The sequence below is a fragment of the Bos indicus x Bos taurus genome, chromosome 14, assembly GCF_003369695.1.
Source record: "Bos indicus x Bos taurus breed Angus x Brahman F1 hybrid chromosome 14, Bos_hybrid_MaternalHap_v2.0, whole genome shotgun sequence".
NCBI lineage: Eukaryota > Metazoa > Chordata > Mammalia > Artiodactyla > Bovidae > Bos > Bos indicus x Bos taurus.
The window spans coordinates 19768299-19794951 of record NC_040089.1 but is presented as its reverse complement, the minus strand read 5'-3'; the positions used below and the strand labels follow the sequence as shown (position 1 = coordinate 19794951).

The window sequence follows — 26653 nt, the reverse complement described above, 5'->3', positions numbered from 1 at the left end:
TACAGTTGTATGCTGTGTGGAGGGTGGGATTGGCGTAGAATGTTGTTACTACTCTAAGCATAGTTGGAGCTGCTGCTGCTGCTAAGTCACTTCAGTCCGACTCTGTGCGACCCCATAGACGGCAGCCCATCAGGCTCCCTGTCCCTGGGGTTCTCCAGGCCAAGCATACTGGAGTGGGTAGCCATTTCCTTCTCCAATGCATGAAAGTGAAAAGTGAAAGTGAAGTCGCTCAGTCGTGCCTGACTCTTAGCGACCCCATGGACTGCAGCCTACCAGGCTCCTCTGTCCATGGGATTTTCCAGGCAAGAGTACTGGGGTGGGTTGCCATTGTCTTCTCCGATAGTTGGAGCAGATCTATGCAAAGAGCAGATCAGTTTGAATCTGTCTCCACTGAGCTGTGGTTTCAGGGCCCACAAAGAAGACTTGAGCTGAGAATCTAATTGAATCAAGCAGCATAGTTGTTGACATTCATGTCTGTTTTGAATTTAGGTAGAGTTGTGATACAGAAGGATGTTCCTGAACTCCCATCTTGGTTACTCAGCAGTTCTGACATCTGACCTTTGAACTCTCGCCTAGGTCTTCCGGCCTCATGCGAGGCACTGGCTGGGCCCCTTGCTGCAGCTGGTGGTCTCTGAGAACAACGGCGGGGACGGGATCCACTATCTAGTGGTTGAGATCGTGGCCACGGTCCTTTCGTGGACGGGAATAGCCACCCCTGTGGTAAGAGCAGCTGTGCCTCTGGTGCCCTCTCCCCACGCAGCACCCGGGACCCAACCCCGAGTGTCCTCAGCGTCTCCAGCCCAGATCCTGCCCATCTGTGCTGCTGCAGAAGGCCCCAATCTACTCCTTCACTTCTGTCTGCTTTGCTTTGCTTTTGATAATTCCTCTGGCTTTGCTTTTGTTTTTAAGGTGTTGGATGTTTGTTCTGATTTCTTACTGCTTTAGCTTGCTAGGAGGACTGACCCTGATAATTGGTTTATTAAAAGTACATGTGAAGTATCCAACCAGGCTCCTCTGTCCGTACGTTTCTGTAGGCAAGATTACTAGCATGGGTAGCCATTCCTTTCTCCAGGGGATCTTCCTGACCCAGGGATCGAATCCAGGTCTCCTAGCATTGCAGGCAGATTCTTTACTGTCTGAGCCACCAGGGAAAAATATTTTATTAAAAGTACATGTAAAATAGATGTTGGCAGACCTTGAATGTGAGGCTGAGGTCATGGTCTCCGGCATCCGTCTTGTCAGCCTCCCTGCTCCTGGTGACCTGGTGTGACTTGGTGACCTCTAGTGTGATGGTGACGCTCAGTGCCCGCACTGTCCTGATGCAGGCCGTGGCGTCCCCCAGCTCTCTGGCTCTCTGGAGCTCTCTCTGCTCTCCCATCTGCTTACTGATGTCGGCCCCAGTGGTGTGCAGAGTTCCCCTAGAAGGATGGCCTGGCATGTGCTTACTGAACAGAATATGCGCCCATGGAGCTGTCACATGTGTTTGTGTTGGAATGTGGCTATCCCATTTCACAGCAAGCCGAGTTTAACTGAGGAACCTCTGCAAGAGGTTGACTCCCGTGTCAGGCATTCAGCTGGGCTAGGAGAGCTGCAACAGCCAGGTTGAAGGCCATAATGAACTTTCACCACTCATTGCAATAGTTTGAGCAAGAGGCTGAAAGCAGAGGGAGGGTGTCCCCGCCCCGTTCCTTGTACCCCATGGAGCAGTGTCTTGGCAGTGGGTCAGGTGACCGGCACAGACCTGGGGTCACTTCGCCATTGAGGGGTGGGAAGGCGCCAGCAGTTGGTGGGATCCTGGGTTTGGAAGGAGGCCGGGGCAGGGCTGGGTGCCCAGTCAGAGCAGGGAAGATGTCTTCAGGGACCCCATAGGGACGTCTCAGCAGAGGCCCCCAGGGGCTGCAGGACCCTGTACAGACCTGTAGGAGCACAGCCACCCTGGTGTCAGGGCTGCCCTTGAGGGTTCTGGGGGAGACCCTCCAGGGGAGACCTTTGTGTTACAGTCATGTGTCGTCTGAACAATCATGGGAGCCAGAGTCCTCAGTACAATGCCAGTTTTCTTTTATAAACAGACTTCTGAGTTAAGAAATGTTTTCCCAGAAGGGAATGCTACGTATTTACATGAAATTTCTCTGCATTTTTCAGGGGGTCCCTAAAGATGAAGTGTTAGCGAATCGATTGCTCCATTTCCTAATGAAACATGTTTTTCATCAAAAAAGAGCTGTGTTTCGACATAACCTTGAAATCATAAAGACCCTCGTTGAGTGCTGGAAGGATTGTCTGTCCGTCCCTTACAGGTATTGGTTTAATGGGATTTGCAGTGTCCTTTAACTCATCACACATTGTGCAGGGTTAATTACCATGAGATTTAATGACTTCAAGGCTTCCCTGGTGGCTCTGCCTGCAATGCGTGAGACCTGGGTTCAATCCCCAGGTCAGGAAGATTCCCTCGAGAAGGGAATGGTTACCCACTCCACTCTAGTCTTCTAGCCTGGAGAATCCCATGAACAGAGGAGCCTGGTGGGCTGCAGTTCATGGGGTTGCAGAGTCAGATACGACTGAGCGACTAGCATACTAATGGACTTGAAGTGCTGGAAGGAAGGATGGTTCCTGGAGTGGAATCTGTTGGTAGGGCATGATGTCACTCATGATCAGCCCTCAGCATCTCCGGACTGCACCGCCCTCAAGTAGCCTTCCCTCTCTTTGGGCCTGCAGCATGTGCTCTGCCCACAGGGCTGATTCCTGTCAGCATAGCCTGGGGCAAACCAGAATTTCCCAAAGGTTTTCCATCAACCATGGGCTTCCCTGGTGGTTCAGATGGTAAAGCATCTGCCTGTAATGGAAGAGACCTGGGTTCAATCCCTGGGTTGGGAAGATCCCCTAGAGAAGGAAAAGGCAACGCACTCCAGTACTCTTGCCTAGAAAATTCCATGGACAGAGGAGCCTGGTAGGCTAGTCCATGGGGTTGCAAAGAGTCGGACATGAGTGAGCAACTGCACTTTTCTTTCTTTTCTCACCATCAACCGAGGGAGAATTAGGGCAGATAAGTAGATTGTGGGAGATGCAGAGCTCCCTGTGTCCCAGAGGCAGAGTAACCGGGTGTAAACAAAGTAATGGGAAGCAAGGGGTTTCTTACCTGACAGTCAGCTATGGAAGATCTTATGTCTGTCTTCCTGCTCCTTACATCTGACAGCTTACACTGTTTCTTCACACTCACATTTCAGGTTAATATTTGACAAGTTTTCCAGTAAAGACCCTAATTCTAAAGACAATTCTGTAGGAATTCAGTTGTTGGGTATTGTAATGGCCAACAACTTGCCTCCCTACGACCCAAAGTGTGGCGTGGAAAGTGTCCGGTAAGTGTCATGTTTTTTTGCTTTGTTTCTTTTTTGGGTAAAGTGTCCCTGATTCTGATTGGAGACTGGAATATGGTTTAATTTTGATAAATTTAAGGACTAGAACCCATATTAGTATTTCCACCTAAATTAAGTAGTTGGGTTTAGAGATCATTTGGGAGAAGAAATATGTTAGTAGAGTGAATGAGAAAAGTGAGACCGTATGGTTTTTTCCATGCAATTTTGGCAGACAAGGTGTTAGCTATTTCTGTTATTTTCTAAGCTGCCATTTTCAGCATCCGCTCCAGAAAGCAGCCTGAGGTCCGGAGACCCTTCACCACAGGGTGTGGCCACGAGGGGGCGCTGCAGGTCTGCCGCAGGTGCAGCCTACCGGCTCCTCATTACCTGGGGTAGGGGAGGGTCCACGTGGCCCGGCCTTAGCAGGACAGCCCGAAACTTCACAGAGAGGGGCTGGATCCCTGCAGAGGCGGTCACTCGGTCCAGTTCACTGTCTCTCTGGAAGTGTTCACTGTCCAGTTGGTCCTCCTGGGTCAGCCTCCGAGGCACCAGGGGCTTTGGCCGCCTGGTGCCATGGACTACGTGCAGCTCAGCACAGCATCAGCGGGAAGTGGTTAACTTTCGAACAAGTGGCTTTCCTGATCCCCAGTCCTGCTGTCATGAGGCCAGGGTGCACCGCCCCCCACCCCCACCCCCACCCCACCCCTGTGTGACTGTGTGTCCTCCTCCTGTCCTATAGACAGCTTTAGAGGGGTCAGAGGTCAGGCCATTGCTGATTTCACCGCTGTCAGTGTCTATATCTGGAGCTGTGTGGGTGGGCGGGGCCTGCCCAGGGGTCACTCGTCTGGGTGGGTGGGGAGGACTGTTGTGATACACTTCTGTCTGACAGCAGCTTCGCTGGTGGCTCAGCTGGTAAAGAATCTCCCTGCAATGCGGGCGACCTGGGTTCAGTCGCTGGGTTGAGAAGATCCCCTGGAGGAGGAAACGGCAACCCACTCCACTATTCTGGCCTACATAATTCTATGGACTGTATAGTCTATGGGGTCGCCGAGTCGGACACGACTGAGCAACTTCCACTTTCTTTCGGATAGCAGGACGGGTTGCCCTGTGCTCACTGGCTTTCTGTGTTTCTTGCAGGTACTTTGAAGCTCTGGTCAGTAACATGTCCTTTGTCAGATATAAAGAGGTGTATGCAGCATCAGCGGAGGTCCTGGGGCTTGTTCTCCGGTATCTCAGTGGGAGAGAGAAGGTGAGTGTGCACACACGGCATGAACGCCTCTTCTTCACTGTTGGCTCAGCCTCGGTACTGCGTCCTCTGTACTAGGAGCTAGAGTGGGCAGTTTTTTTAATGCCTGGAAACTTGGCAAGCGTTAAGGTTGTTAACCTGCTTCTTATTGTAAAGTTGGGATGTAAGCATTGGAGCAGCTTTCATTCCTCTGACCTGGCATCAGGGCACTTTGGAGAAACTGCCCTGATGGAGCCTTGCTTTTGTTTGGGGGAGGGTAAACACTCTTCCAGTTTCTGGCATAGTGCAGCTGAAAAGCAGGGGCAACCTCTGACTTGGGCGCCTGGTGTGTGCTCTGCCCCTCCCGCACCCCTAAGCACAGTCTCCGCATTGGCCCGTGTATGGAAATCACAGGTTATAACTTGCTGCTCCTTGGCTGACCCCCATGGGTTACTGCAGGGACTTCACGCTAGCCTCTGCAGAGCCTGTCGCCCACGCTGACAGGACGCGGGTGCAGACTGTCCAGGACGGTCTGTGCTGGTGCTTGCAGAGTCCGTCACCCGTGAGGACCAGACGCAGGTGCACTGTCTAGAATGCCACACTGGACCAGTCCTTGGCCCTCTGTCACTGCTCAGAGGACACTCTCTCTCCCTCACTGGGGTGTCATCCCGCCGGCCTCCCCCACAACTTGGAGTGTGGGCCCCTAGCCGGTTACCTAGTCTCATGGCTTGAGAACTCCTCAGGCTCCTGATTCCCAAATTCGTGTCTCCAGTCCCCTCTCCTCCTACAATGAGACAGGATGAGGAGAGGCTGGGGAAGTTGGGGGATCCTTAGGGCAGAACCGTCCTCCCACAACATGTTGGAGCCCGGCCTATTTCACCAATTAGGCCTTTATTTGGATTTAGAGGAAAATTAAACTGAGAGGAAATAGGAACCCCCTCCCCTGAGAAAATCAAACTTATAATTTATTTTAGGGATTGCCAGCTATTTTTATAAAATAAAAACATGTTTCAAATTCAGGATAACGTTGTGATGACATGATTCTAATGCCCTTGAGTGGTGGGTTTCAATTCACATAATGTGCTCAGTTATCACCACGGGTGGAGCACACAACAGCAGATCGAAAGGTTAATCTCTCATGACTTAAGTCTCAACTTAATACAAATGATACACCCTTTGGTTTGACATAGCTCTTTTCTGAGTGTAAAATGGCTGATTTAGCTTGGAAGATGGGGGAGCAGTGTGGGACACAGAAGTGGGGGTCACTTGTGTTCTGACCACTGACCAGCGTGGCTCCAGACCATGGTCTCTGGTCCCAAGGGCCCCTCGTGCTCCTCATTTCTCCCGTGGGGTCAGAGCCCCCTGTTCTGTGGGTGGATGCTCCCTGGGGGTACGGGTTTCGGGGAGCAGTCAGGAGAGGCCAGGCCTGGAAGATGGGCATAGGGAGATGGGCAGGCTGCCTGCAGATGGAGCTCCCTGAAATCCTGGTTTGTGTGAGTCTTTGCCCAGATACGTGCACACTGACATAATAAAATGCATCTTTTTTTTCTTAAGATTTTTTGATGTGGACCGTTTTTAAAGTCTATTGAATTTGTTGCAATATTGCTTCTGAGGCTTGGGAGTTCTTAGCTCCCCGACCAGAGATTAAACTTGCACCCCCTGCATTGGAAGGCATCCCAACCACTGGACCTCCAGGAAAGTCCCTCAAATGCGTCCTAAACAGCGTTCAGTCCCTGGTCTTTGTTCAGCTGCTCAGATGACTCGCTGGCAGAGTTTTGGTGTCAGAAAGAAGTTTAGTCTTGATCATTCTTTCACCCGCTGTGTGGCCGAGGCCTGGGTCACCTGAACCCGTTGCCGCCGAGCCTCTGGTGGTGCCCAGTGGTGAGGGCCCCCACGGCCTCCTCGAGATGGTGCTCTGGGTGGTCACCTCAGTCCTCTCAGTTCCTCCGAGTTCCCACTTGTGTGTATTTGAAAGGAAACTTGGTCTTCCAGATGCTAGAGGAGTCTGTGCATGAACTGGTGGTGAAGCAGCTGAAGCGGCATCAGAACACACTGGAGGACAAGTTCATCGTGTGCCTGAGCAGAGCCACGAAGAACTTCCCTCCTCTGGCTGACAGGTGGGGGTGGCGTCTGCCTGCCTGCTGGGGAGGGTCATGCGCGGGGTGGGTGGTTGTGTCCGTCTGCCTGCCCCTGCCTGCGGAGAGGGTCGTGGGGCGTTGTCAGCACCTGCCTGCCGGGGACAGTCCTGGTGGGGGTCAGTGCCCCTCCGCTCACTGGCCCTGCCCGCTGCCCAGGTTCATGAACAGCGTGCTCTTCCTGCTGCCGAGGTTCCACGGCGTGATGAAGACGCTGTGTCTGGAGGTGGTGCTGTGTCGTGCGGAGGAGACCCCTGACCTGTACCTGCAGCTGAAGAGCAAGGATTTCGTTCAGGTCATGAGGCACAGGTGAGTGGCCGCCGCCTGTGTCCTTGGATGCAGCTGTTTGTTCCGCTGTCCCCTCAACTCAAGGGGACTTGTGAGTCTTCGTGACAGGAGTGTTTGTTCACTTTGACACCTGACACTTGAGAGGCCCCGTCTTGGGTTGTCCAGGGCTGTTTTCAAATTCAAAATGTGTGGTTTTGAGTTCCGTACCTGTTCTGTCAGCTAACAGGCTTCCATTATTTGTTAAATTTGTTTATTTTCAAAATGGTAACACGCGATTACGGTAAATGTTAACAGAGGGCTGCTGATGGCACCCCGTGTGTTCCTCCCTCTGCTGTTTTCCTCCCGCCTGTGTGCACACTTTTACACGGTGATAAACTGTCTTTGTGTTGGTTTCCTCCAGTCAGCCTGGCTCAGTGTCTACTGTGTGTGGAGCCTTCAGCTGGTGCTTATTTAAGGAGGACATGGGGGTGCACCACATTGGGCCCTGACTGCACTTAACCCCTGGTGCCTGACCAGCCCTGGAAACCATTTTTTAAAGTCATGAAATCCTTTATAGTTAGCTTATTTTGTTTGACTTTTGTCAGGTTTTTTAAAAATGAACTTTTTATTTTGGAATAATTTGATTTTTACAGAAAAGTTAGAAGTACACAGAATTCGCACACACCTTTCACCTAGCTTCCCCATCTTACATCATCAGGGTGTTTCTCTAAACCAAGAAGTTAACATTAGTGCACTTCTGTCTATTTGAAATCACCAGTTTCCTCATCCTCTTCCTAGGATCCAGGCAGGACACTACAGTATTAATTTCCTTTTCATAATCTAGGCCACGATAATTATTTTCAAGAGTTTAATTTTTATATAAATGTAGTATTAGCTATAATAATAAAATCTGAAATACAGAACAGCACAGAGAAGAAAATGTTACTTCTCATATCTAAAGGTATAGTAATAGCAGTTAAGTCTGTGTTTTTGAAAATTCCTGTTTATATTATAGAGATGATGAGAGACAGAAAGTATGTTTGGACATAATTTCCAAGATGATGGCACGGCTGAGACCGGCAGAGCTCCGGGAGCTCCTGAGCGCCGTGGTGGAGTTCCTGGCTCACCCTGCAGTGCTGTGCCGTGAGCGGATGTACGCCATCCTCATGTGGGTCCATGACAACTACAGGTGAGCGCCTCGCCTGTCCCCGCCAGACGCTCGTGTCCCGTCTCTTAGGGAGCGTCTGGGTGCCTCCAGCAGTCTGGAACGACTATAATAAATGATAAGACATTTAAAAATGTGTGGTTAACAACTGCAACAAGTTTGGTATGTTGAGATATATTCTCATCTTACTGCATTTCATGACCCCGTGGGAAATGTTCAGAGCGCGGTGTTGCTGGTTGAGCTGAAAGTGTACTTTGTTCTCCCTTACAGTCGGACAAGGTTTAGGAAGGAGCTCCTGGGATGTTTCCTCCTTGGGGGCTGTGGTCCTGCTCGCCAGCTGGCCACTAGGGCCCGGGTCAGGGTGCAGGCCCCGTGGGGGGGGTGGAAGTTGGGGAAGAGGCAGGTTTCGTTACTTTCATCCTAGACAACATTGTTGGGTTGACCTAGAGCAGCAGAAGGAGCAGTAACAGTTTTATTGTCTTGTGACTGCTCTCAGAGACCCAGAGAGTCAGGCAGATGAAGACTCGCGTGAAGTATTCAAGCTGGCGAAAGATGTGTTGATCCAAGGGCTGACCGACGAGAACCCTGGGCTTCAGTAAGTGCCCCTCCCGGAGCAGCGTGGGTGGGTGGGCACATTCAGGGCTCTTTCTGGGCCAATGTGGGGTCTCTCTGAGGTGTCAAAGGGCCTTTGCTGTATTAGCCTTTTCTCTGCCTCTTGCTGGCATAAGAAAAATGTATTTTAAATCACATTAGAACCTGAAAGTCCTGGCATGTTACTTTAATATACAAGTCTTGAAAAACTGGTGTGGGTAACGCTGTCTTAACTGTGCTGTGAGTTACAGCATCTCAGGATGAGAAACCTGTAATGAAAAGTGGGTTGTCATTCCCCATTTAACCCCAAGTGAGCTCCCACCCTGCACATCAGTGTCAGACGGCGTGCTGGAGGCCTTGGAAACCAGAGGGCGCTGCAGCGCCATCACAGATGCCCACGTGCTCGCCACGCGCTCGTTATGTTATAGCAGGCACGGCGGAAACCCTGACGATTCTGTGTGTCAGCTAACTTGGAGCGTACTGCAATTTTTAATTCATTGAGCTTTTAAAAATTGTATTTGGACTCCTCAAACATTCACAAATTATAAAGCCGGATCTGGTTTTTAATTTCTTTAATAGTTTGACTATTTTCTGTTCACATTATGTTTTGAATATTTTGTGGCACTAATGTGTAGAGTGAATTGTCTTAGTAAGACAATGAAGGACTATATATATAGTTCTCTTGGTGTTTTCTCAGTTTCAGAGTATGTAATGTAAAATTCTCATCTTTGCAAACTTCTGGGTAATAGAAATGAGAATAGAATGATCCAGCTTCTCACCTCCTGTTAAGTATGCCAGCATTCTGGAATATTTCCCCTTCAGCACGTGCCTCATCTGTCAGGCAGCTTACCTGTGGATGGAGGTCTGCACGTGGATGGAGTCCCAGGGCTGATCTCCGGTGGAAGAAGAGATCTTCCCCGTGGGGCACACGTAGAGACCTCCTCTTCTTCTTTCTTCTCTGCCTTCCAGATTAACTATTCGGAACTTCTGGAGCCATGAAACTAGGTTGCCTTCAAATACCTTGGACCGATTGCTGGCCCTAAATTCCTTATATTCTCCTAAGATAGAAGTGCACTTCTTGAGTTTAGCGACAGATTTCCTGCTTGAAATGACCAGCCTGAGCCCCGACTTCCGGACTTCCCTGTTTGAGCACCCTCTGTCAGAGTGTGAGTTTCAGGTGAGCTCTGGCCCTGTGAGCTGACTATCCCGCCTGTTGGTCAGCAGACTTTGTCCACTGGTGTTAAATCCTTGCTTTTTTCTTTAATTAAGGTATAATTAGGATAGTATTTGTTTTCAGTGCACAAGGTAGTGATTTGATATTTGTATATATTACAGAATTATCACCACAATAAATCTAGTTAACATCCATCACTGCCCATAGTTAGAGGTTTTTTATCTTGCGACGAGAACTTTCAAGATATACTCTCTTACAAAACTTCACGTATACGAATGGTGTTACTGACTGTAGTCGCCATGCGCACATCGCCCCCCAGATCTTACTTACAGCTGTGAGTTCGTGCCCTTCGACCCCCTTCACCCGTCTCCACCACCCCTCACCTCTGACAACCACCAATCTGTTCTCTGTTTCTATGAGCTTTTTTGGTTTGGTTTTGTTAGGTTTTTGTTTTAGATTTTACGTATGAATAAGATCACGCAGTATTTGTGTTTCTCTCTGACTTATTTCATGTAGCATAATATCTTCAGGGTCCATCCATGTTGTTGCAAATGGCAGGATTTCGTTGTGTTTCAAAGCTGAGAGCTGAGTAGTAGCCCATCATTGTGTGTGGTGTGAGTGCGTGCGCACTCACCACACGTCTTCTTTCTCCTTTTGTCTGCTGACGGACACTTAGGTTGTCTCCATATCCTGGCTGTTGTCAGCAGTGCTGTTATGAACACTGGGGTGCCTGTGTCTTTTCCCATTAGTGTTTTTGTTCTCTTCTGATAAACACCCAGCTGTGGGGTTGCTGGATCCTCTGGTGGTTCTATTTATAATTTCCTGAGGAACCTGCACTCTGCTGTCCACATGGCAGCAGCAGGTTACACGCCCACCCAGTGCACAGGGTGCCCTTCCCCCCTCAGCTGCAGGTGCCACCTCTCTCTCCTGGTCACAGCCACACGGCAGGCGTCTGGTGATGCCTCACTGTGGTTCGATTGGCGTTTCCCTGATGACTTGTGCTGGCTTCCTGAGTTTACTTGGAATCCACACACATTCTTCCCGAGATGCCCACCTGCACCTCACCCCGCTCGCCCCCTGTCCTGCACACAGCTCACCCTTGTCCCTTCGGCCTCCATGGAGGCATTTCCTTCCCCCGCTCCCCCTCCACGCCCCGTAGGTGCTTGTTTGCACCTCTACCTGGCAGCACCGCTGATGAGCCACATGATGACTCACAGCCCTGACGCAGAGCCCCCGCCCCATCCCCCCATGTCCCCAGCATCTCCCATTCTGGATACTTGGCAGGGGCAGTGGGGTCAGAGGAGCCGAGTCATTCCCTGAGCGTGGCAGTGAGCCTCTGAATGCAGGATGTTAGGAGGAGAAAAGCAGTTTTTCTCCCCAGCACTGATTGGTTTTATTTGTTGACAGATAATTGTTCTGTTAAAAATTTTAAATTTGAGAAAGTTGTTCTTCAGCGACTTCTTGCAGAGCTACATGGAGTGTAGTACTGTTTGTGGAGAGGACTGTGGAGTTTTAAATAAAGCATTTGCATGTTCTGAGAAGGGCCGTGACCTCACCTGACCCTCTCTCCTGGCAGGAGTATACCATTGACCCTGACTGGCGCTTCCGGAGTACGGTCCTCACACCAATGTTTGTTGAGACTCAGGCGTCTCAGAGCACGCTCCAGGCCCGGACCCAGGAAGGGTCCATCTCGGCTCGCAGGGCGATGGCTGGGCAGGTCCGGGCCACCCAGCAGCAGCTCGACTTCACGCCCACACAGAGCGCAGGTACTGCCTCCGCTGTGGGTATGCATGCCGAGGGCACCGTGAAGGCCTTGATGGCAGGAGGGAGGATGGGCTGGGTCCCTGGGTTGTAGATTCGGGGGTGGGGTGGCCTCGAGGGGCCCTGGGGACAGAGGTGGGGAGGGCTGTGCAACCAGCAAACGTGCTGGGCTCTTTAGAGTGCGTGACGCCATCCATTGGACTGTCTGTGTTTTTACCACAATTTTAAAAAGGGGGAGAAAAACATTATTTCTGACTGGAGAAAACAAGAAAGATTTCAGTACATGTAAGTTTTAGTTTGATTTTTGTCCGGAAACATCTGTCCATTGCATCCCATTTAAAAACGCTTGTCTCAGAAGCAAAGCAGAGCTAAACCAGATTCACTTACTGTGTTCGTAGTTGATTAAACTGCTCTTTCTCAAACGGTTCAGCTGTTTCCTTTGATCATCAGAGTATCAGTTGTAGAGTAAAATCCCCAAGTCGTTTTTATGGAAATACTTCAGTGTTTTTCCCTTATGTAATTTTTTCATACTCTGTTGTGGAAATAGGACTAACTTGGCCAATTACCGTGGGACCTTTAGAAACTGATGTTAGAAATCACAGACCTTAGTGGCATGTAGATGCTGTGTCATCCTGACGAGCATGTGGTGGTCTCCCTCGTGCCCACAAGGACAGGAGGTCCGGCTGCCGGGCCTCCTTGGGACATGGCCCACCCTGGTAACTGTGGGCTGCCCTGCTCTCGAGCAGCAGGTCGTGGCCGAGGCGCTGGCCGAGCGGCGCTGCTGTGACCCGCGCATCGTTTGTGTTTGCAGGGGGAAGAGTGCTCTCCCACTGGCTGACGGCGGGCAGCCCCGACCCTCTGGGTGGCAGCCTGGCCCCCACCGCCGAGGCCTCGTCTGCGTCCCTGCTGTTTGCCCACAAGAGGCCCGAGAGGCCCCGGGGGACGCCCCTGAAGCCCGTGGGGCCTGAATTTGGGAAGAAAAGGCTAGGACTCCTTGAGGATGAGGTGGACGACGGAGCACAAGGTAAAAGTGTTGAAACGCCTGCCTCCACAAACTCATGACTGTTCCTGAGTCCGGGTGGCCTGCGTGGAGCCCAGCACCACGTGGGAGCCTGGTTTGGAGTCCAGAAAGCGGTTGCCTGAACTGGCTTGGCCCCTCACTCAGGGCTCCCAGGGGTCTAGAGGCCATGGTACTAGCAGGATGGGGAAGCTGAGTCAGAGAGAGTTTAGGTTCGGGGGCTGGGAGGGTCAGGGCAGGCCTGAGGGCAGGAATGGGGATGCAGACATTCGGCTCACCGGGGTTGGGGGTGTGCTCCGGGAGGAGCCCCGGCCAGATGCCCCCCAGACTCGAGAGAAGCCCCCAGCCCCATCCCCGGGCCCCCTTCCCCAGCCAGCCTCATCTTCACATCCAGCTCGTCAGTGTTGCTTCCACAGCTCCAGTTGGCGTTACTGTGGCCCCCTTTCTTTGGGGTCTTGGTCACTTTCTCCCTTGCCCACCCCCTCTCTCCACACTGTCACCGACGTCCTGAACAGGTCTTGCTGCGGCTTGGCTCACGTCGGGCTTCTCCTTTCTCGTGTGGTCACTGTTCATGGGCATTAATGGCCTCCGTTTCCTTTTTGGTTGCAGTAGAGTTGTGTTGATTTCTCCTGTGTGGCACAGTGATCCACCTGCATGTATGTACATATATACGTGTTCTTTCTCATTAGGAAACGGCTTCCCTTTTCTCCCGTGGGTGATTTTGCTGATAATTTCCAAACGTCAGTTTTCTCTTGTAGGAATTCCACCTTGACTGTCAGACCCGAGGGATTACCCTTCCAATTTTCCCTTCTTACCATCTCTGCTCGGCTCTGGGCACAGCGATACCTTCTGACTGTGCGTGTGCGTGACGATGTCCAGTCTCTAGTTCCCACGAGCTTCTGTGCTCTTGGAAAGTCCCTTCCATGCCCTGTTACAGGACCTATTTTTGCTCTTGTGATAAAGGGTCATTTAACAAATTTTTTTCCTAGATGGTCTGCTTTCAACATTTTCTCCCCCCTGTTGCTTTGGTTCCTATTTTTCTTACTTGAAGCTTTGCTCAAACGTCAGCTGATTTTCAGCTTTTGCTGTGTCCAGGCAGGCAGTAACTGGCGTTGGGAGTGGTGGCTGCACACTGGGTGTGCTGACTGGCCTCACCAGACGTGGAGGCCCCCGTTTTGTACTGGGTGGTCCCCCTCCAAGGCCAGGTCTCCCCGCTCCCGCCTGCACGTCCAGGCCTGGTGCTGGGGCAGCGCTGGGTTCCCCAGTGGTCCCGGCTGCGGGGGCTCTGCTCCAGCCATGTGGCCCCGCACCTCCAGCCTCAGCCTCGCATTTCCAAGCCCTCTCTTTCTCCAAGATGTCCGAGCCCTGCCTGCTTCCTCCATGCAGCCTCAGTTCTCCAGCTTCCAAAACTGCGCTTCACAGGCTTAGGTTGTTTTGGAAATAGAGCGGCGGGGAGTAGGAGATGGAGACGAGCAGATGCCTCATTTCATGTCAGCAATTCTGGGGAGGAGGGGACGACATCAGCCGCGCATAACCAACCTGCTGTCTGTTCTTCAGCTCCAGATAATCGTGCAGAAATACTGCGATTACGCAGACGATTTCTAAAGGACCAAGAAAAGCTGAGTTTGATTTATGCCAGGAAAGGTGTTGTGGAGCAAAAGCGAGAAAAGGTTTGTACCCATTTCTGGAATTTGGTCGGAAATAGGTATTTCTGTCACAGGATGTGTGCCCAGGAGATGTCTTCTGGTTGGCCTAGGCCAGATCGCAGAGATGGCCCATGCGATCCCACCTCCAGGTGTCCCCTGAGCCCCACTGCTCTGCTGGGGAGTGGGAGGTGCTGTTCTCTCTGGACAGACAGGCTTTCTGCATGAGGTGGAGACCAGACCCCCCCCGCCCCCAGTGCCCTGGGGTCACGTCTCTCAGCTGCAGTCCCCGCAGCCTTGAGGCCAGAGCCCTGACGCCGTGGCTGAGGGCAAACAAACCGAGGGGCTGTGCTCCTGGAGGCTGGTGGGGAGCTGGGTGAGGAGCGTGGCCAGTCCCGAGCTGCCTACTGCAGACACACGTGTGGCATGAATGGATGGTTGAACGTTTCTCCCAATGTGGAAGTAACAGCAGAAGTTGTTCAGCCCTAAAGTCAGTGTGAGATACAGATCAGAGATGTTGACAGGCTGTTCTAGGATTAGACTGTGGGTGAGAATCCTGTTTCCATTGTGACTCAGTTTAAATCCTCAGGCACTTCACTTCCAAGTCTGCGTGTGAAATGGTCAAAAGGTTCCACTGTCTTCTGTGGAAAGATTGGACTTCCCTATATCTCTGTAACCACAGCACTGCAGGCCGAGGGCCGGGCCCACCCAGCCTAGGGTCCTTCGCTCCAGCCTCCTCATTAAGCCTGAGTCCTGCCTGGGCTTCTTGAGGGGACAGGGCGGGGGTGGGATAGAGGCACTCGGCTGATCGCTGAGGGTCTCAGGGAATGGATGGGCTGTGGCCTGGGACCTGGGGTGGCCTTGCTGGGTGTCGTCACCACTCTCAGCAGAGGCATTTGGGGGTCCCCTCTGCTCTTGCAGCTGCAGAGCAGCATGTAGCAGATGGAGAAGCTGGGCCGCCTCAGGGGTTAGCCAGGATGTACGCATGTGAGGGAGTGCCCTGTGAGGGGAACAGGGCCCGCAGGGGGAACCTGGCCCCACAGAGGGAACGGCCCCTTGGCATTGGAACTGGTACCCGCTGGGGGAATGGGGCCCGAAGGGGGAACAGCTGCAGAGAGCAGGGCCAGCTGGGGCCAGTGGGCTCTGTAGCCAAGGTTTGTCTTGAGAGTGACAAAGAAATACAATCTTCTCATTTGTGGGTTGAAAAAGTTTTAAATCAAGTTCTCTAATTTCAGAGAAACTCGGATTTCTTTGTAACAGATCTTTAAATAATCTTCCCATTGCACATCTGACACTGGTTTTGGGCTCACTGTCTGCCACCTTGATCAAGTGTAGTGACTAGAGCATCTTGGATAGAATTGACCTTGATTCACTTTTGTCAGTGGTGGGTGAGGATGCTTTCATCACCCAAGCACTACTCTTTAGATGAAAGTTGTAACCTTCCTGTATTGCTGATGATCGTAGGAGATCAAGAGTGAGTTGAAAATGAAGCACGAGGCTCAGGTCGTCTTGTACAGAAGTTACCGCCGTGGAGACCTTCCTGACATCCAGATTCCACACAGCAGCCTGATCACCCCGCTGCAGGCTGTGGCCCAGGTCAGTGCGGGGCTGGCACATGCTCTGGGGCCGTTGCCTCGTGTGGGAGCAGGGGTGACCTGTCCCCCACATGGGCCTCAGTGCTGAGCCTCATCCCAAGTCCTGGCTCCCGGGGACCCCGCCATGGGGTCCCATCCAGCACTTTGCTCTGGGCCCAGTGTCTCTGTGTGCTAGTCACACCGCACTCTTTTTCTCACCAGTGATGTTGGTGGGAATGAAATAGTATGTAAGTAGCTTCACCACTTAAATCATTGATTATACAAAACCCTCTTGTGGGGGTGATAGGAAAGGTCAGTGGTATCAGCATCCTCCTCCAAAATTCCCATGCACCGAGGACTGAAATACTCCTCTGCGTCGTTAGAGTGACCACGAGCTTCAGGAGTGAGTGAGGTTCTGTAGCTGAGTGCTCTGAGATAAACGGGATATTTATCCCTCAAAAGTCTGGTTAAGATTCCTTTGACTTTAATGAAGTAATTTTAAAAATCTTCATACTGTGTCATATAGTACATAATTAGGTACTGAAACTTGATGCCTCATATTTTTACTGTACTTAAGCTTGCAGTACTAATATTGATCATAAGTGATAAGTGAAAGTCGCTCAGTTGTGTCTGACTCCTTGTGACCCCATGGACTATACAGTCCATGGAATTCTCCAAGCCAGAATACTGGAGTGGGTAGCCTTTCCCTTTTCCAGGGAATCTTCCCAACCCAGGGCTTGAACCCAGGTCTCCTGCATTGCAGGCACTTTCTTTACCAGCTGAACTATTGGGAAAGCCCAATATTGATCATAATAATAGGTTACGTCTGTGTAGCCCATTACTGCTTTATAAACTTTTTACTAATCTAACTATTTATAAAGTGATAGGAATTTGCAAAATAGCGTACAGCCCCACGTCCCTTCCCAGCTTTATTGGTGGGCACAGTCCTCCAGTGACGTTGCCCAGCGTGGCGACCGGCGGCAGCGCTTGATGTTTCAGGCCGGGCTCTGACGCATGGGCAAGTCAGTGCACCTGTCCCACTCGGGAATGTCTTACAGAGAGACCCGCTCGTCGCGAGGCAGCTCTTCGGCAGCCTGTGCTCGGGGATCCTGAGGGAGTCGGGCGAGCGCAGGACAGTGGCTGAGGGGCGGGGCGCCGCCCAGAAGCTCCTGCAGGACTTCACGCACTTTCTGGACACCAGCTTCTCCTTCTTCCCGCCCTTCGTGTCCTGCATCCAGGTGAGGCTGTCGGCACGCCCGTGTCCCAGTGGCTCTGCTGGTTTCCCAGTTGCAGTATGGGTTTAACACAGCAGCTGGACTCTGGTGGGGCCACCTCCTCCCAGGTGGCTCAGGGCAGCTTACTTATTCTTTTTGGCTGTGCTGGGTCTTCCTTGCTGTGTGGGCTCTTCTCTAGTTGTGTTGGCGGGGGGTGCGGGGCCTAGTCTTTGTTGTGGTGCACGGGCTTCTCATTGCCATGGCTTCTCTTGTTGTGTAGCTCAGGCTCTAGGACACGGGCTTCAGTAGTCCTGGGTCCCGGGCTCTAGAGCACAGACTTGGTAGTTTGGCACCTGGGCTTAGTTTCTCCATGCGATGTGGAATTTTCCAGAGCAGGGATTGAACCTGTGTCTCCTGCCTTGATAGGCAGATTCTTTACCATTAAGCCACCAGGGAAGCCCCAACTAATTTGTATTTTTTTTTAAATTTATATATGACAGAATAATCTGAGATCCAACTTAATACAAAGTTGCTCTGACTGTGTCAGCTCGTCCCTGCAGGGTTCTGGTCACACCTGCATGTCACGTGGCACCCAGCCCTACTGTCACCTTTGGGGACATTGACGGAGTACGTGCCTACCTGTGCACCGGGTGGGGACCAGGCAACGGGGACACAGAACTACATTCGGTGGGGGCAGGCGGGGGGCAGGCAGAGGTGGAAGGTCACGAGGGCATGGCACATGATGCAGAAGTGGGTGGGGTGCAGGGCCTGATGGGCAGATCAGCGGGCCACACCTTGCTGGGGGGTGGGGGGTGCTGTGCACCATTGCAGACACGGGGGACACAGGTGTCAGAGAAGGTTTCCAAAGCAATGCAGTTCGAACAGAGGACTAGTGTGGATGTACTTCTGTAACCACTAAGCATACTTATTAGGGGATTAAGAAATACTTTCTTTATACTCGAAACATGGATAATTACAAAGCTCCTAATAGAAAATCATCTGGATTCATGTCAGTATTTTTGTAGTTAGTTATGTCCTTGGAGTAGTTTAAAAATTTTGTTCTTTAATGCTATTTATCAGTAGCTGTGGTTTGCAAACTGGGTAATAATTCCTTGAGTTGAAGTATTTATTATGCCTACTTTGTTCTTTTCCATGCAGCATGAAACTGTTAATACAGTTTCTTTTTATGTACTCTACTTTTTATTGGTTTATAATTTACATGTAGAATTCTTTCATTGATTTTCTCCTGGCAATACCAAAGACAAGGCTTGAGAAATTATATTGCATCAGCCAGTGTTTCAGAGTAAGTTTCTCTTCACGTTGTATCCTACATATTGCATCAGCCAGTGTTTCAGAGTAAGTTTCTCTTCACGTTGTATCCTACAGTGATTTTTTTATATCTGAATTTCTAGTTTTGCAGTTTTGTCCACTGCTGTGTAAGGAGGTTTCCATAGGTAACATATCGCCCTGCAGCTTGCCTTCGGGCCCGGAACTGGGGGAGCTGCACGGGAGGGATCCAGGTTCAGACTTGGTCTGAGACTGTGTGTGAAGTGTTCCATGTCTCTCTCCCGTGACTGCTAACGCCAGAACTTAGTGTTTTTGGTAAAACGAGGTGCTCCTGGTTGGAGACCCTCTCACTGAAGGACTGCGTATCTGTATCTTGCCAGGAGATCAGCTGCCAACACGCTGACCTGCTGAGCCTTGATCCGGCTCTGGTCAGTGGGGCTGGCCTGGCGGGCCTGCAGCAGCCCGGGGCCATCTGCCTGCTGGAGGAGGCGCTGTTGCGACTGGCACCCCAGGAGCCGCCCGCCAAGCGTGCGCGGGGGAGGCCCAGCCTGCCCCCCGACGTCGGCAGGTGGATGGAACTTGCCAAGTAAGCTCTGGGCCCCGACCCTGCTGTAGCCAAAGCGATGCGTCTGACACAGTTACTTTATTTGGGCAACACACAATCCTGTTTCAGTCTTCTCTTACCTGAGGTTTATCATGAGAAACCCAGTGCCTAATTCTCAGGCACTGGATTCTGAGGGCGCTGGATTAGGGTGAGACTGGGTTTGCACTTTTCCTGAAGCACTGGTTTTAAAATATTCCAGGTTCTGGGAAAAGCATAAAAGAGTGTCATTGTTGTGTAGTCACTCCTGTCCCTGTACCAGCAAGAAGTGAGCAGTAGGAGCTGTGTCGCTGCCGAGGAGCCTCACAGTCCGGGTGTGACCCATCCCCTGGGGGACCACGTGCTGGGGCTGCTGCTCTGCCCACTGGCTGTTCCCACCCCGTTGTGTCCTCTGTGGGCATGGATGGTCGTGACACCTTGTGTGGAGACACTGAAGACAGGAAGAAGTCTCCAGGGAGGAGGGAATGGACTTTTAGACACCTGAGCCTGTCTTCAAGTGGGAGGCTTGGCTGATGGGCCCACAAATTTGTGTTGACATCAAAGTTGAAACTCTCAGTAACATCGAGACAGCCGTTGAATGTGGAGTACATGGCATCTGTAGGACCAGAACTAGTTTACCTACTTCTGGGTTTTGGACCACATTCCAGATTCCAGAAAGGTCCCCACAGATAAGTGTTTCAGTGATGGCGTGACATAGAACAGTCTCATTTAATGAGTCAACTTGTGCATTGTAAAGCTAGGATATTTTCAGCTTTTACATTGAGTGCACTTTAGAATGGGCTTCCCAAGGGGATGCTCTTGGCAAAGTGCCACTAGTGGTTAGTGGCAAAGAAGCCGCCTACCAATGCAGAAGACATGAGAGAAGACATAGATTCCTGGGCCGGGAAGGTCCCCTGGAGGGGAGGGCATGGCAGCCCACTCCAGTATTCGTGCCTGGAGAATCCCATGGACAGAGAAGCCTGGCAGGCTACAGTCCACGGGGTCACAAGAAGTCAGACCAGCTGAGGTGACTGAGCACACATGCATGCACTTTAGAATAATTTCTGCCTTCTCTATGGCTCAAGTAATAAAACTTAATGGTAACTTCAAAATTCTTAAGATTTTATGTTTTAACAAAACAATATGACATCTTTTTTAGTTATTATAATTGTGGCATCTTGATTTAATGTCATTTCAAGAAAGACTTGAAAAATATTAGGGCATTCACTGATTTGTCCTCTTTTTTTTTTTGATCTGTTTCATAGACTGTACAGGTCGATCGGGGAGTATGACATCCTCCGTGGTATTTTCAGCAGTGAGATTGGAACAAAGCAGATCACTCAGGACGCACTGTTAGCAGAGGCAAGAAGTGACTATTCTGAAGCTGCCAGGCTATATAACGAGGTAGAGCTGATCTCCAGCGAGTGTGTCAGTTGCTTTACCACTTCTGTTCTCTGGATGGAAACACTGTCAGCTTTAGAATTTAGACCTTCAGATATTCCGCTGTATTCCTTAACTTTTGCACAAAGATTACTACCAGAAAATGGTTTCATAATAACTGAACGTGAACTAGTTACTGTTCTGATTCTTACTCTTTTTAAGAAAATACTGAATCAAAGAGAAAGTGTTTTTTACCAAGTTAGTATGAAATTGTAAGATGTCATTTCAGTATCTGGTATTGTAATATAGTTTCTGTTTGAGTCGATTGTTTCCACTCTGGAAGTAAAACTTATAAAAAGGTGGGTGAGGGCTGGTTTGGGGAAGTCCAGTTTTGCACGTCTTGTGTTGGAGTTGCCCGTGGCTGAGTGTGGGTGTGTGGCAGGTACACACTGCAGTTGAGGGCCTTTGGCCTGTGCGAGACGTCTACATGGTGAAACCCTCTGCAGTCTTCTATAAATGTCCTGTTTTCTAATTTTCATTCTAAGAACTTTCCAAGTAGTGAAGAATCTACAGTATTTACATCAAATTAGGGGCCCTTTTCAGTTTTCAGCTTATTAATTGACTTTATAGTTAAGTTCCCCAAAGAAGTGGTTCTGTCCTAGCTGGGATTTTTAATATTCATTTGACTGTTAGGTTCCCTCAAGTTAACTCTCTTTTCCCTTTTTTCTCTACTTGTCATAAATCTGACAGTGATTATTCTTAGTGTGAACGTTACCTGTATCCAGTTTGGTAAAATAATCTTCACAGGCCCTCAACACACAAGAGTGGGCAGATGGCGAGCCCACGGAAGCTGAGAAGGACTTCTGGGAACTCGCATCCCTTGACTGCTACAACCAGCTGGCCGAGTGGAAGTCGCTGGAGTACTGCTCCTCGGCTAGCGCTGATGGCGAGGGCACCCTGGACCTGAGCAAGATGTGGAGCGAGCCCTTCTATCAGGTGCGGGGCCATCTGTGAGGTCATCCAAGTAGATGTCCTCGATGGTCAAGTGCTCTCTCATTAATGAAGGTGTTTAAAACTTTTCAGAAACAGGAAAGTGGTTGTAAAGCATTAGAGTGTTTATAGAACTTGACTCCCCCAAACTCCATAATATTGTTAAACCACTGTGCTTCCCTCATAGCTCAGTTGGTAAAGAAGCTGCCTGCAATGCAGGAGACCTGGGTTGGATCCCTGGGCTGGGAAGATTCCCTGGAGAAGGGAAAGGCTACCTACTCCAGTATTCTAGCCTGGAGAATTCCATGGACTGTATAGTCCATGGGGTCGTAAAGAGTCGGACATGACTGAGCGATTTTAACTCACTCACTGTGCTCTTAGCTAATGCTTTCAAAACAAGCAGATGCCTTTACAGAGGAATGTTAGCCTCCCTGGTGTGACCATAGGGAGAGTGCTTCCTGTTGTGTCTGCACCGCACAGAGGCCTCACTGGGCCGGCCTGGCACCCATCTGCACCGCTGCCCTCACCCGGCCTTCAGGTCCTCACTTGGTACTGCACATCCGGTTCTCTTTCAGCTACAAGTAGTTCCCGTTTTCCATAGAACATGTTCCTGTATGTTTTGTGGTTATAAAATAAGCAATTGTAGATGAACTTGCTTTAAAGATCGTGGCCTTAGGTTTGAAACATTAAGCGCCATCATTTGAACCTGTGAAGTGACACCACAGATGCGTGGCGATGCCATCTCGGCATGTCACATCCATTCTTGCTCTGCAGGAGACCTGCCTGCCATACATGGTGCGCAGCAAGCTGAAGCTGCTGCTGCGCGGGGAGGGCGACCAGGCACTGCTGACCTTTGTGGACGAGGCACTGACCTCCGAGCTGCGGAAGGCCCTGCTCGAGCTCCGCTACAGCCAGGAGCTGAGTCTCCTCTACCTCCTGCAGGACGACATTGACAGGGCCAAGTATTACATCCAGAACTGCATCCAGATGTTCATGCAGGTAACCTGGGCGCGCCCGCTGGTGGTGCGCTATTCCTGTGAGCTTGGGTCGACGTGGGCAGCTCGCTGGCCACTTCCCTCTGATTCCCTGCACACCAGCCAACGGCCTGGGGCCTTTTAGTGGCTGTTTCTGATTTAGAAAGTTCCTTTTGTTTTCCCTTGGGGTTTTCTTTCTCTCCCTGGACGAGTACCTGGGAGCAGGCCCCACCCCCAGGCATCTGGGTGGGAGGTGGTCGTGCAGGAGGGTCGTGCGGCCCCGCCAGCCAGGGTCTGTCCTGCCTCTGAGGTTGGCCGTTACGTTGTTAAAGATGCATCTTGTGTAGAGTCCCTGAATGTTTGTTGTTGCCAAACATAGACATTCACTGTCTTTATTCTAGTTTTTAAACATGTTTGAGGTTGAGTAGCAGTCCACTCGAGGAAGTTTATGGAAGGAGACAGGTTGGCTTCTATAGTTGGCAGTTCTGTATTATAGGATATTGTGACTTTTAAGAATTGGTGGGGAATGGAGGCAGCAGCCCCTGATTGTATTGCTCTTATTGATTTTGTTGAACCAAAATGTAATTGAAAACCAAATTTAAAAATAAATTAGACCATTTAATTGCTCCTGTGACTACTCAGAGACATCCCGTGTAACTGATCTGTTTATAGGGTGGTTGCTGTTTCATGTTTAGACTGTGTTAAAATCTGAAGCAGTACAGTGACCTGTAACCAATGCTAAATAACTTTTCCAGAACTATTCCAGTATTGATGTCCTCTTACACAGAAGTAGACTCACCAAATTGCAGTCTGTACAGACGTTCATAGAAATTCAGGAGTTCATCAGCTTTATTAGCAAACAAGGTAATTTTTTATTTATATGTATCTTTTGTCCTTTCATAATTAGGAAGAGTTTTGGCATCTGAGTTTGTTTGTTTGTTTGGTGATAGTACATGTTTCTTAATGTATGGGTTAGAAACTGTCTTGAGTTTACTCCATGAATGTGTGTTTTGAGATTGTTGAAATAAGTGTTTAAAATTGTCCAGTGCTCTTCCGGGTGCTTAAAAAGCTTCCAAGGAGCAGACGCTGTGGTCCCCACAGAGCAGAGCAGTCCAGGAGCCCCATGAAAAATTGGGGTGATAGAATCTGCAGGTAGGGCTTGAGTTAGGTATGGTCGGAAGAGAGGGGTTCTCAGAAGGCCAGCCTGAGCCTGGGGTACTGGTGTGACTGTCCCAGGTACCAGGTGGTGAGGTGAGGCCCGGGTGGCTGTGCCCAGACCGAAGGCCTTTCTGCTGCTGCTGAGTGGGCTTAATCTTGGTGCCGATGGAAGGTCCCCCAGAGTCAGAAGTAATCTCTTGTTAATTTCATTTCTATTTCTAAAAATAACTATGAAAGACTTCTTAGAGTACCGATAAAAGTTGGTATTCAGAACCATCTACCTGACTGTTCTCTGTTTTAAATTTGGAGAATGGTTTTTCAAGTATGTATTATTAGTGGCGTATCATTCTAGGAGCTGTGTTAGTTTCTTTTCTCTGTATTTTACCCAGTTTTATAACAGCCTATGAGATGTAGGCTCAAAAACTAATATATATCATGGCATCTGATGACCGATGCTGAAGCTGGAATACTTTGGCCAGGTGATACGAAGAACTTACTCATTAGAAAAGACCCTGATGCTGGGAAAGACTGAAGGCAGGAGAAGAAGGGGACGACAGAGGATGAGATGGTTGGATGGCATTACTGACTTGATGCGCATGAGTCTGAGCAAACTCTGGGAGTTGGTGATGGACAGGGAAGCCTTGTGTGCTGCAGTCCCTAGGGTTGCAAAGAGTGGGACATGACTGAATAACTAAACTGAACTAAACTGATCAGGTTTTGTATTTATTATGTCAGCAAATCTGGAAGACCCAGATGGGGTAGTACTAAAGAATGCTCTAACCATCAGACAATTGTACTCATCTTCCATGCTAGTAAGATCATGCTTATAATCTTGCATGCTAGGCTTCAGCATTATTCAAACCAATAACTTCCAGGTATCTAAGCTGGGTTTAGAGAAGGAAGAAGAACTAGAGATCAGATTGCCAACATTCACTGGATTATAGAGAAAAATATCTATCTCTGTCTCATTGACAATGCTAAAGTCTCTGACTGTGTGGATCATACAAACTGTCGAAAGCTCTTAGATGGGAACACCAGACCATGTTACCTGTCTCCTGAGAAACCTGTATGCGTGTCAAGAAGAAACAGAACCTTGTATGGGACAACTGATTCATTCAAGATCGAGAAAGCAGTGTGACAGGGCTGTCTGCTGTCACCCTGCTTGTTTAACCTATACACTGAGCACATCATGCGAAATGCCAGCCTGGATGAGTTACCAGCTGGAATCAAGATAGGTGGGAGAAACAACAACCACCTCAGATACGCAGATGATACCACTCTAACGGCAGAAAGCGAAGCGGGAACTAAAGAACCTCTTGATGAGGGTGAAGGAGGAAGGTGAAAGAGCTGGCTTAAAACTGTCAAGAAAACTAAAATCATGGCATCTGGCCCCATTACTGCATGGCACATAGAAGGGGAAGAGGTGGAAGTAGTGACAGATTTCCTCTTCTTGGGCTCCAAAATCACTGTGGACGGTGACTGCAGCCATGAAATCAGAAGATGCTTGCTTCTTGGCAGGAAAGCAATGACAAACGTAGATGGTGTGTTGAAAAGCAGAGACGAAAGTCCACTGTGGTTTTCCCAGTGGTCATGTACGGTTGTGAGAGCTGGACTGTTAAAGAAGGCAGAATGTCAGAGAATTCATGCCTTTGAACTGTGGTGCTAGAGAAGACTTCTGAGAGTCCCTTGGACAGCAAGGAGATCAAACCAGTCAATTTTAAGGGAGATCAACTCCGAACTGGAAGAACTGATGCTCGAACTGAAGCCCCAGTATTTTGGTCATCGGATGTGCACAGATGATTCATTGGACAAGTCCCTGATGCTGGGAAAGATTGAGGGTAGCAGGAGAAGAGGGTGTCAGAGGATGAAATGGCTGGACAGCATCACTGAAGCGATGAACATCAACCTGGGTAGACTCCGAGAGATACTGAGGGACTGAACAACAACAAATGAGACGTAGATTCTTTTTCCTCATTTATAGGGCATCAGAGATTGAGTAACTTGCCTGAACAAGGTAAGCATGCTTTCTCACCATAGAAAGAAAACAAAAGCTTAAAACGTTGCTATTATTGTTCAGTCGCCCAGTTGTGTCTGACTCTTTGTGACCCCACGGCCTGCAGCACACCAAGACTACGTGTCCTTCACCACCTCCTGGAGCTTGCGCAAACGCATGACCATTGAGTCGGTGATGCCATCCAACCATCTCATCCTCTGTCGTCCCCTTTTCCTCCTGCCTTCAATCTTTCCTAGCATCAGGGTCTCTTCTTATAAGGTAGCTCTTCCTATCAGGTGGCCAAAGTATTGAAGCCTCAGCATCAGTCCTTTCAATGAATATTCAGGACTGATTTCCTTTAGGATGGATTGGTTGGATCTCCTTGCAGTCCAAGGGCCTCTCAAGAGTCTTCTCCAACACCACAGTTCAAAAGCATCAATTCTTCAGCACTCAGTCTTTATGGCCCAACTCTCACATCCATATATAACTACTGGAAAAACCATAGCTTTGACTAGAATGACCTTTGTTAGTAATGTCTCTGCTTTTTAATATGCTGTCTAGGTTTGTCATAGCTTTTCTTCCAAGGGGCAAGCATCTTTTAATTTCATGGCTGCAGTCACCATCTGCAGTGATTTTGGAGCCTGAGAAAATAAGGTCTGTCACTATTTCCACTGTTTCCCCATCTATTTGCAATGAAATGATGGGACCAGATGCCATGATCTTTATTTTTTGAATGTTGAATTTTCAAACCTTGATGGCATCATCCTTTAGGGATTTGAATGGTTCTGCTGGAATTTCATTAACAGCAGCTTTATTAAGAGCAGTGCTTCTTAAGGCCAGCTTGACTTCACAGTCCAGAATGTCTGGCTCTGGATGACTAACCACACCATCACAGTAATCTGGTTCATTAAGATCTTTTTTATATAGTTCTTCCATGTATTCATTCCATCTCTTCTTGATCTCTTCAGCATCTACTAGGTCTCTACCATTTTATCCTTTATTGTGCCCATTTTTGGGCGGAGTATTCCCTTGATGTTTCCAGTTTTCTTGAAGAGATCACTAGTCTTCCCCCTTTTGTTGTTTCTTCGATTATTAAGCACTGTTCATTGAAGACGGCCTTCTTGACTGTTGCAGCTGTATTTTGGAACTCTGCATTTAATTGGATGTACTTTTC

The 26653-nt window shown here is 49.6% G+C and overlaps 1 protein-coding gene across 1 annotated transcript in view; it reads left to right on the top strand.

The window, feature by feature from the left end:
• PRKDC (protein kinase, DNA-activated, catalytic subunit) overlaps window positions 1-26653 on the top strand; it is a 128205-nt gene that overhangs the window by 71757 nt on the left and 29795 nt on the right. The window contains exons 49-67 of the mRNA XM_027560944.1: window positions 577-720; window positions 2143-2294; window positions 3222-3353; window positions 4488-4599; window positions 6568-6692; window positions 6870-7019; window positions 7993-8166; window positions 8639-8737; window positions 9703-9910; window positions 11484-11673; window positions 12480-12692; window positions 14244-14356; window positions 15794-15925; window positions 16962-17141; window positions 18785-18990; window positions 20250-20388; window positions 21172-21360; window positions 22129-22353; window positions 23084-23192. Of these exons, the coding sequence (XP_027416745.1) occupies window positions 577-720; window positions 2143-2294; window positions 3222-3353; window positions 4488-4599; window positions 6568-6692; window positions 6870-7019; window positions 7993-8166; window positions 8639-8737; window positions 9703-9910; window positions 11484-11673; window positions 12480-12692; window positions 14244-14356; window positions 15794-15925; window positions 16962-17141; window positions 18785-18990; window positions 20250-20388; window positions 21172-21360; window positions 22129-22353; window positions 23084-23192 (2992 nt within the window). The remainder of the gene's footprint in view (window positions 1-576; window positions 721-2142; window positions 2295-3221; window positions 3354-4487; window positions 4600-6567; window positions 6693-6869; window positions 7020-7992; window positions 8167-8638; window positions 8738-9702; window positions 9911-11483; window positions 11674-12479; window positions 12693-14243; window positions 14357-15793; window positions 15926-16961; window positions 17142-18784; window positions 18991-20249; window positions 20389-21171; window positions 21361-22128; window positions 22354-23083; window positions 23193-26653) is intronic.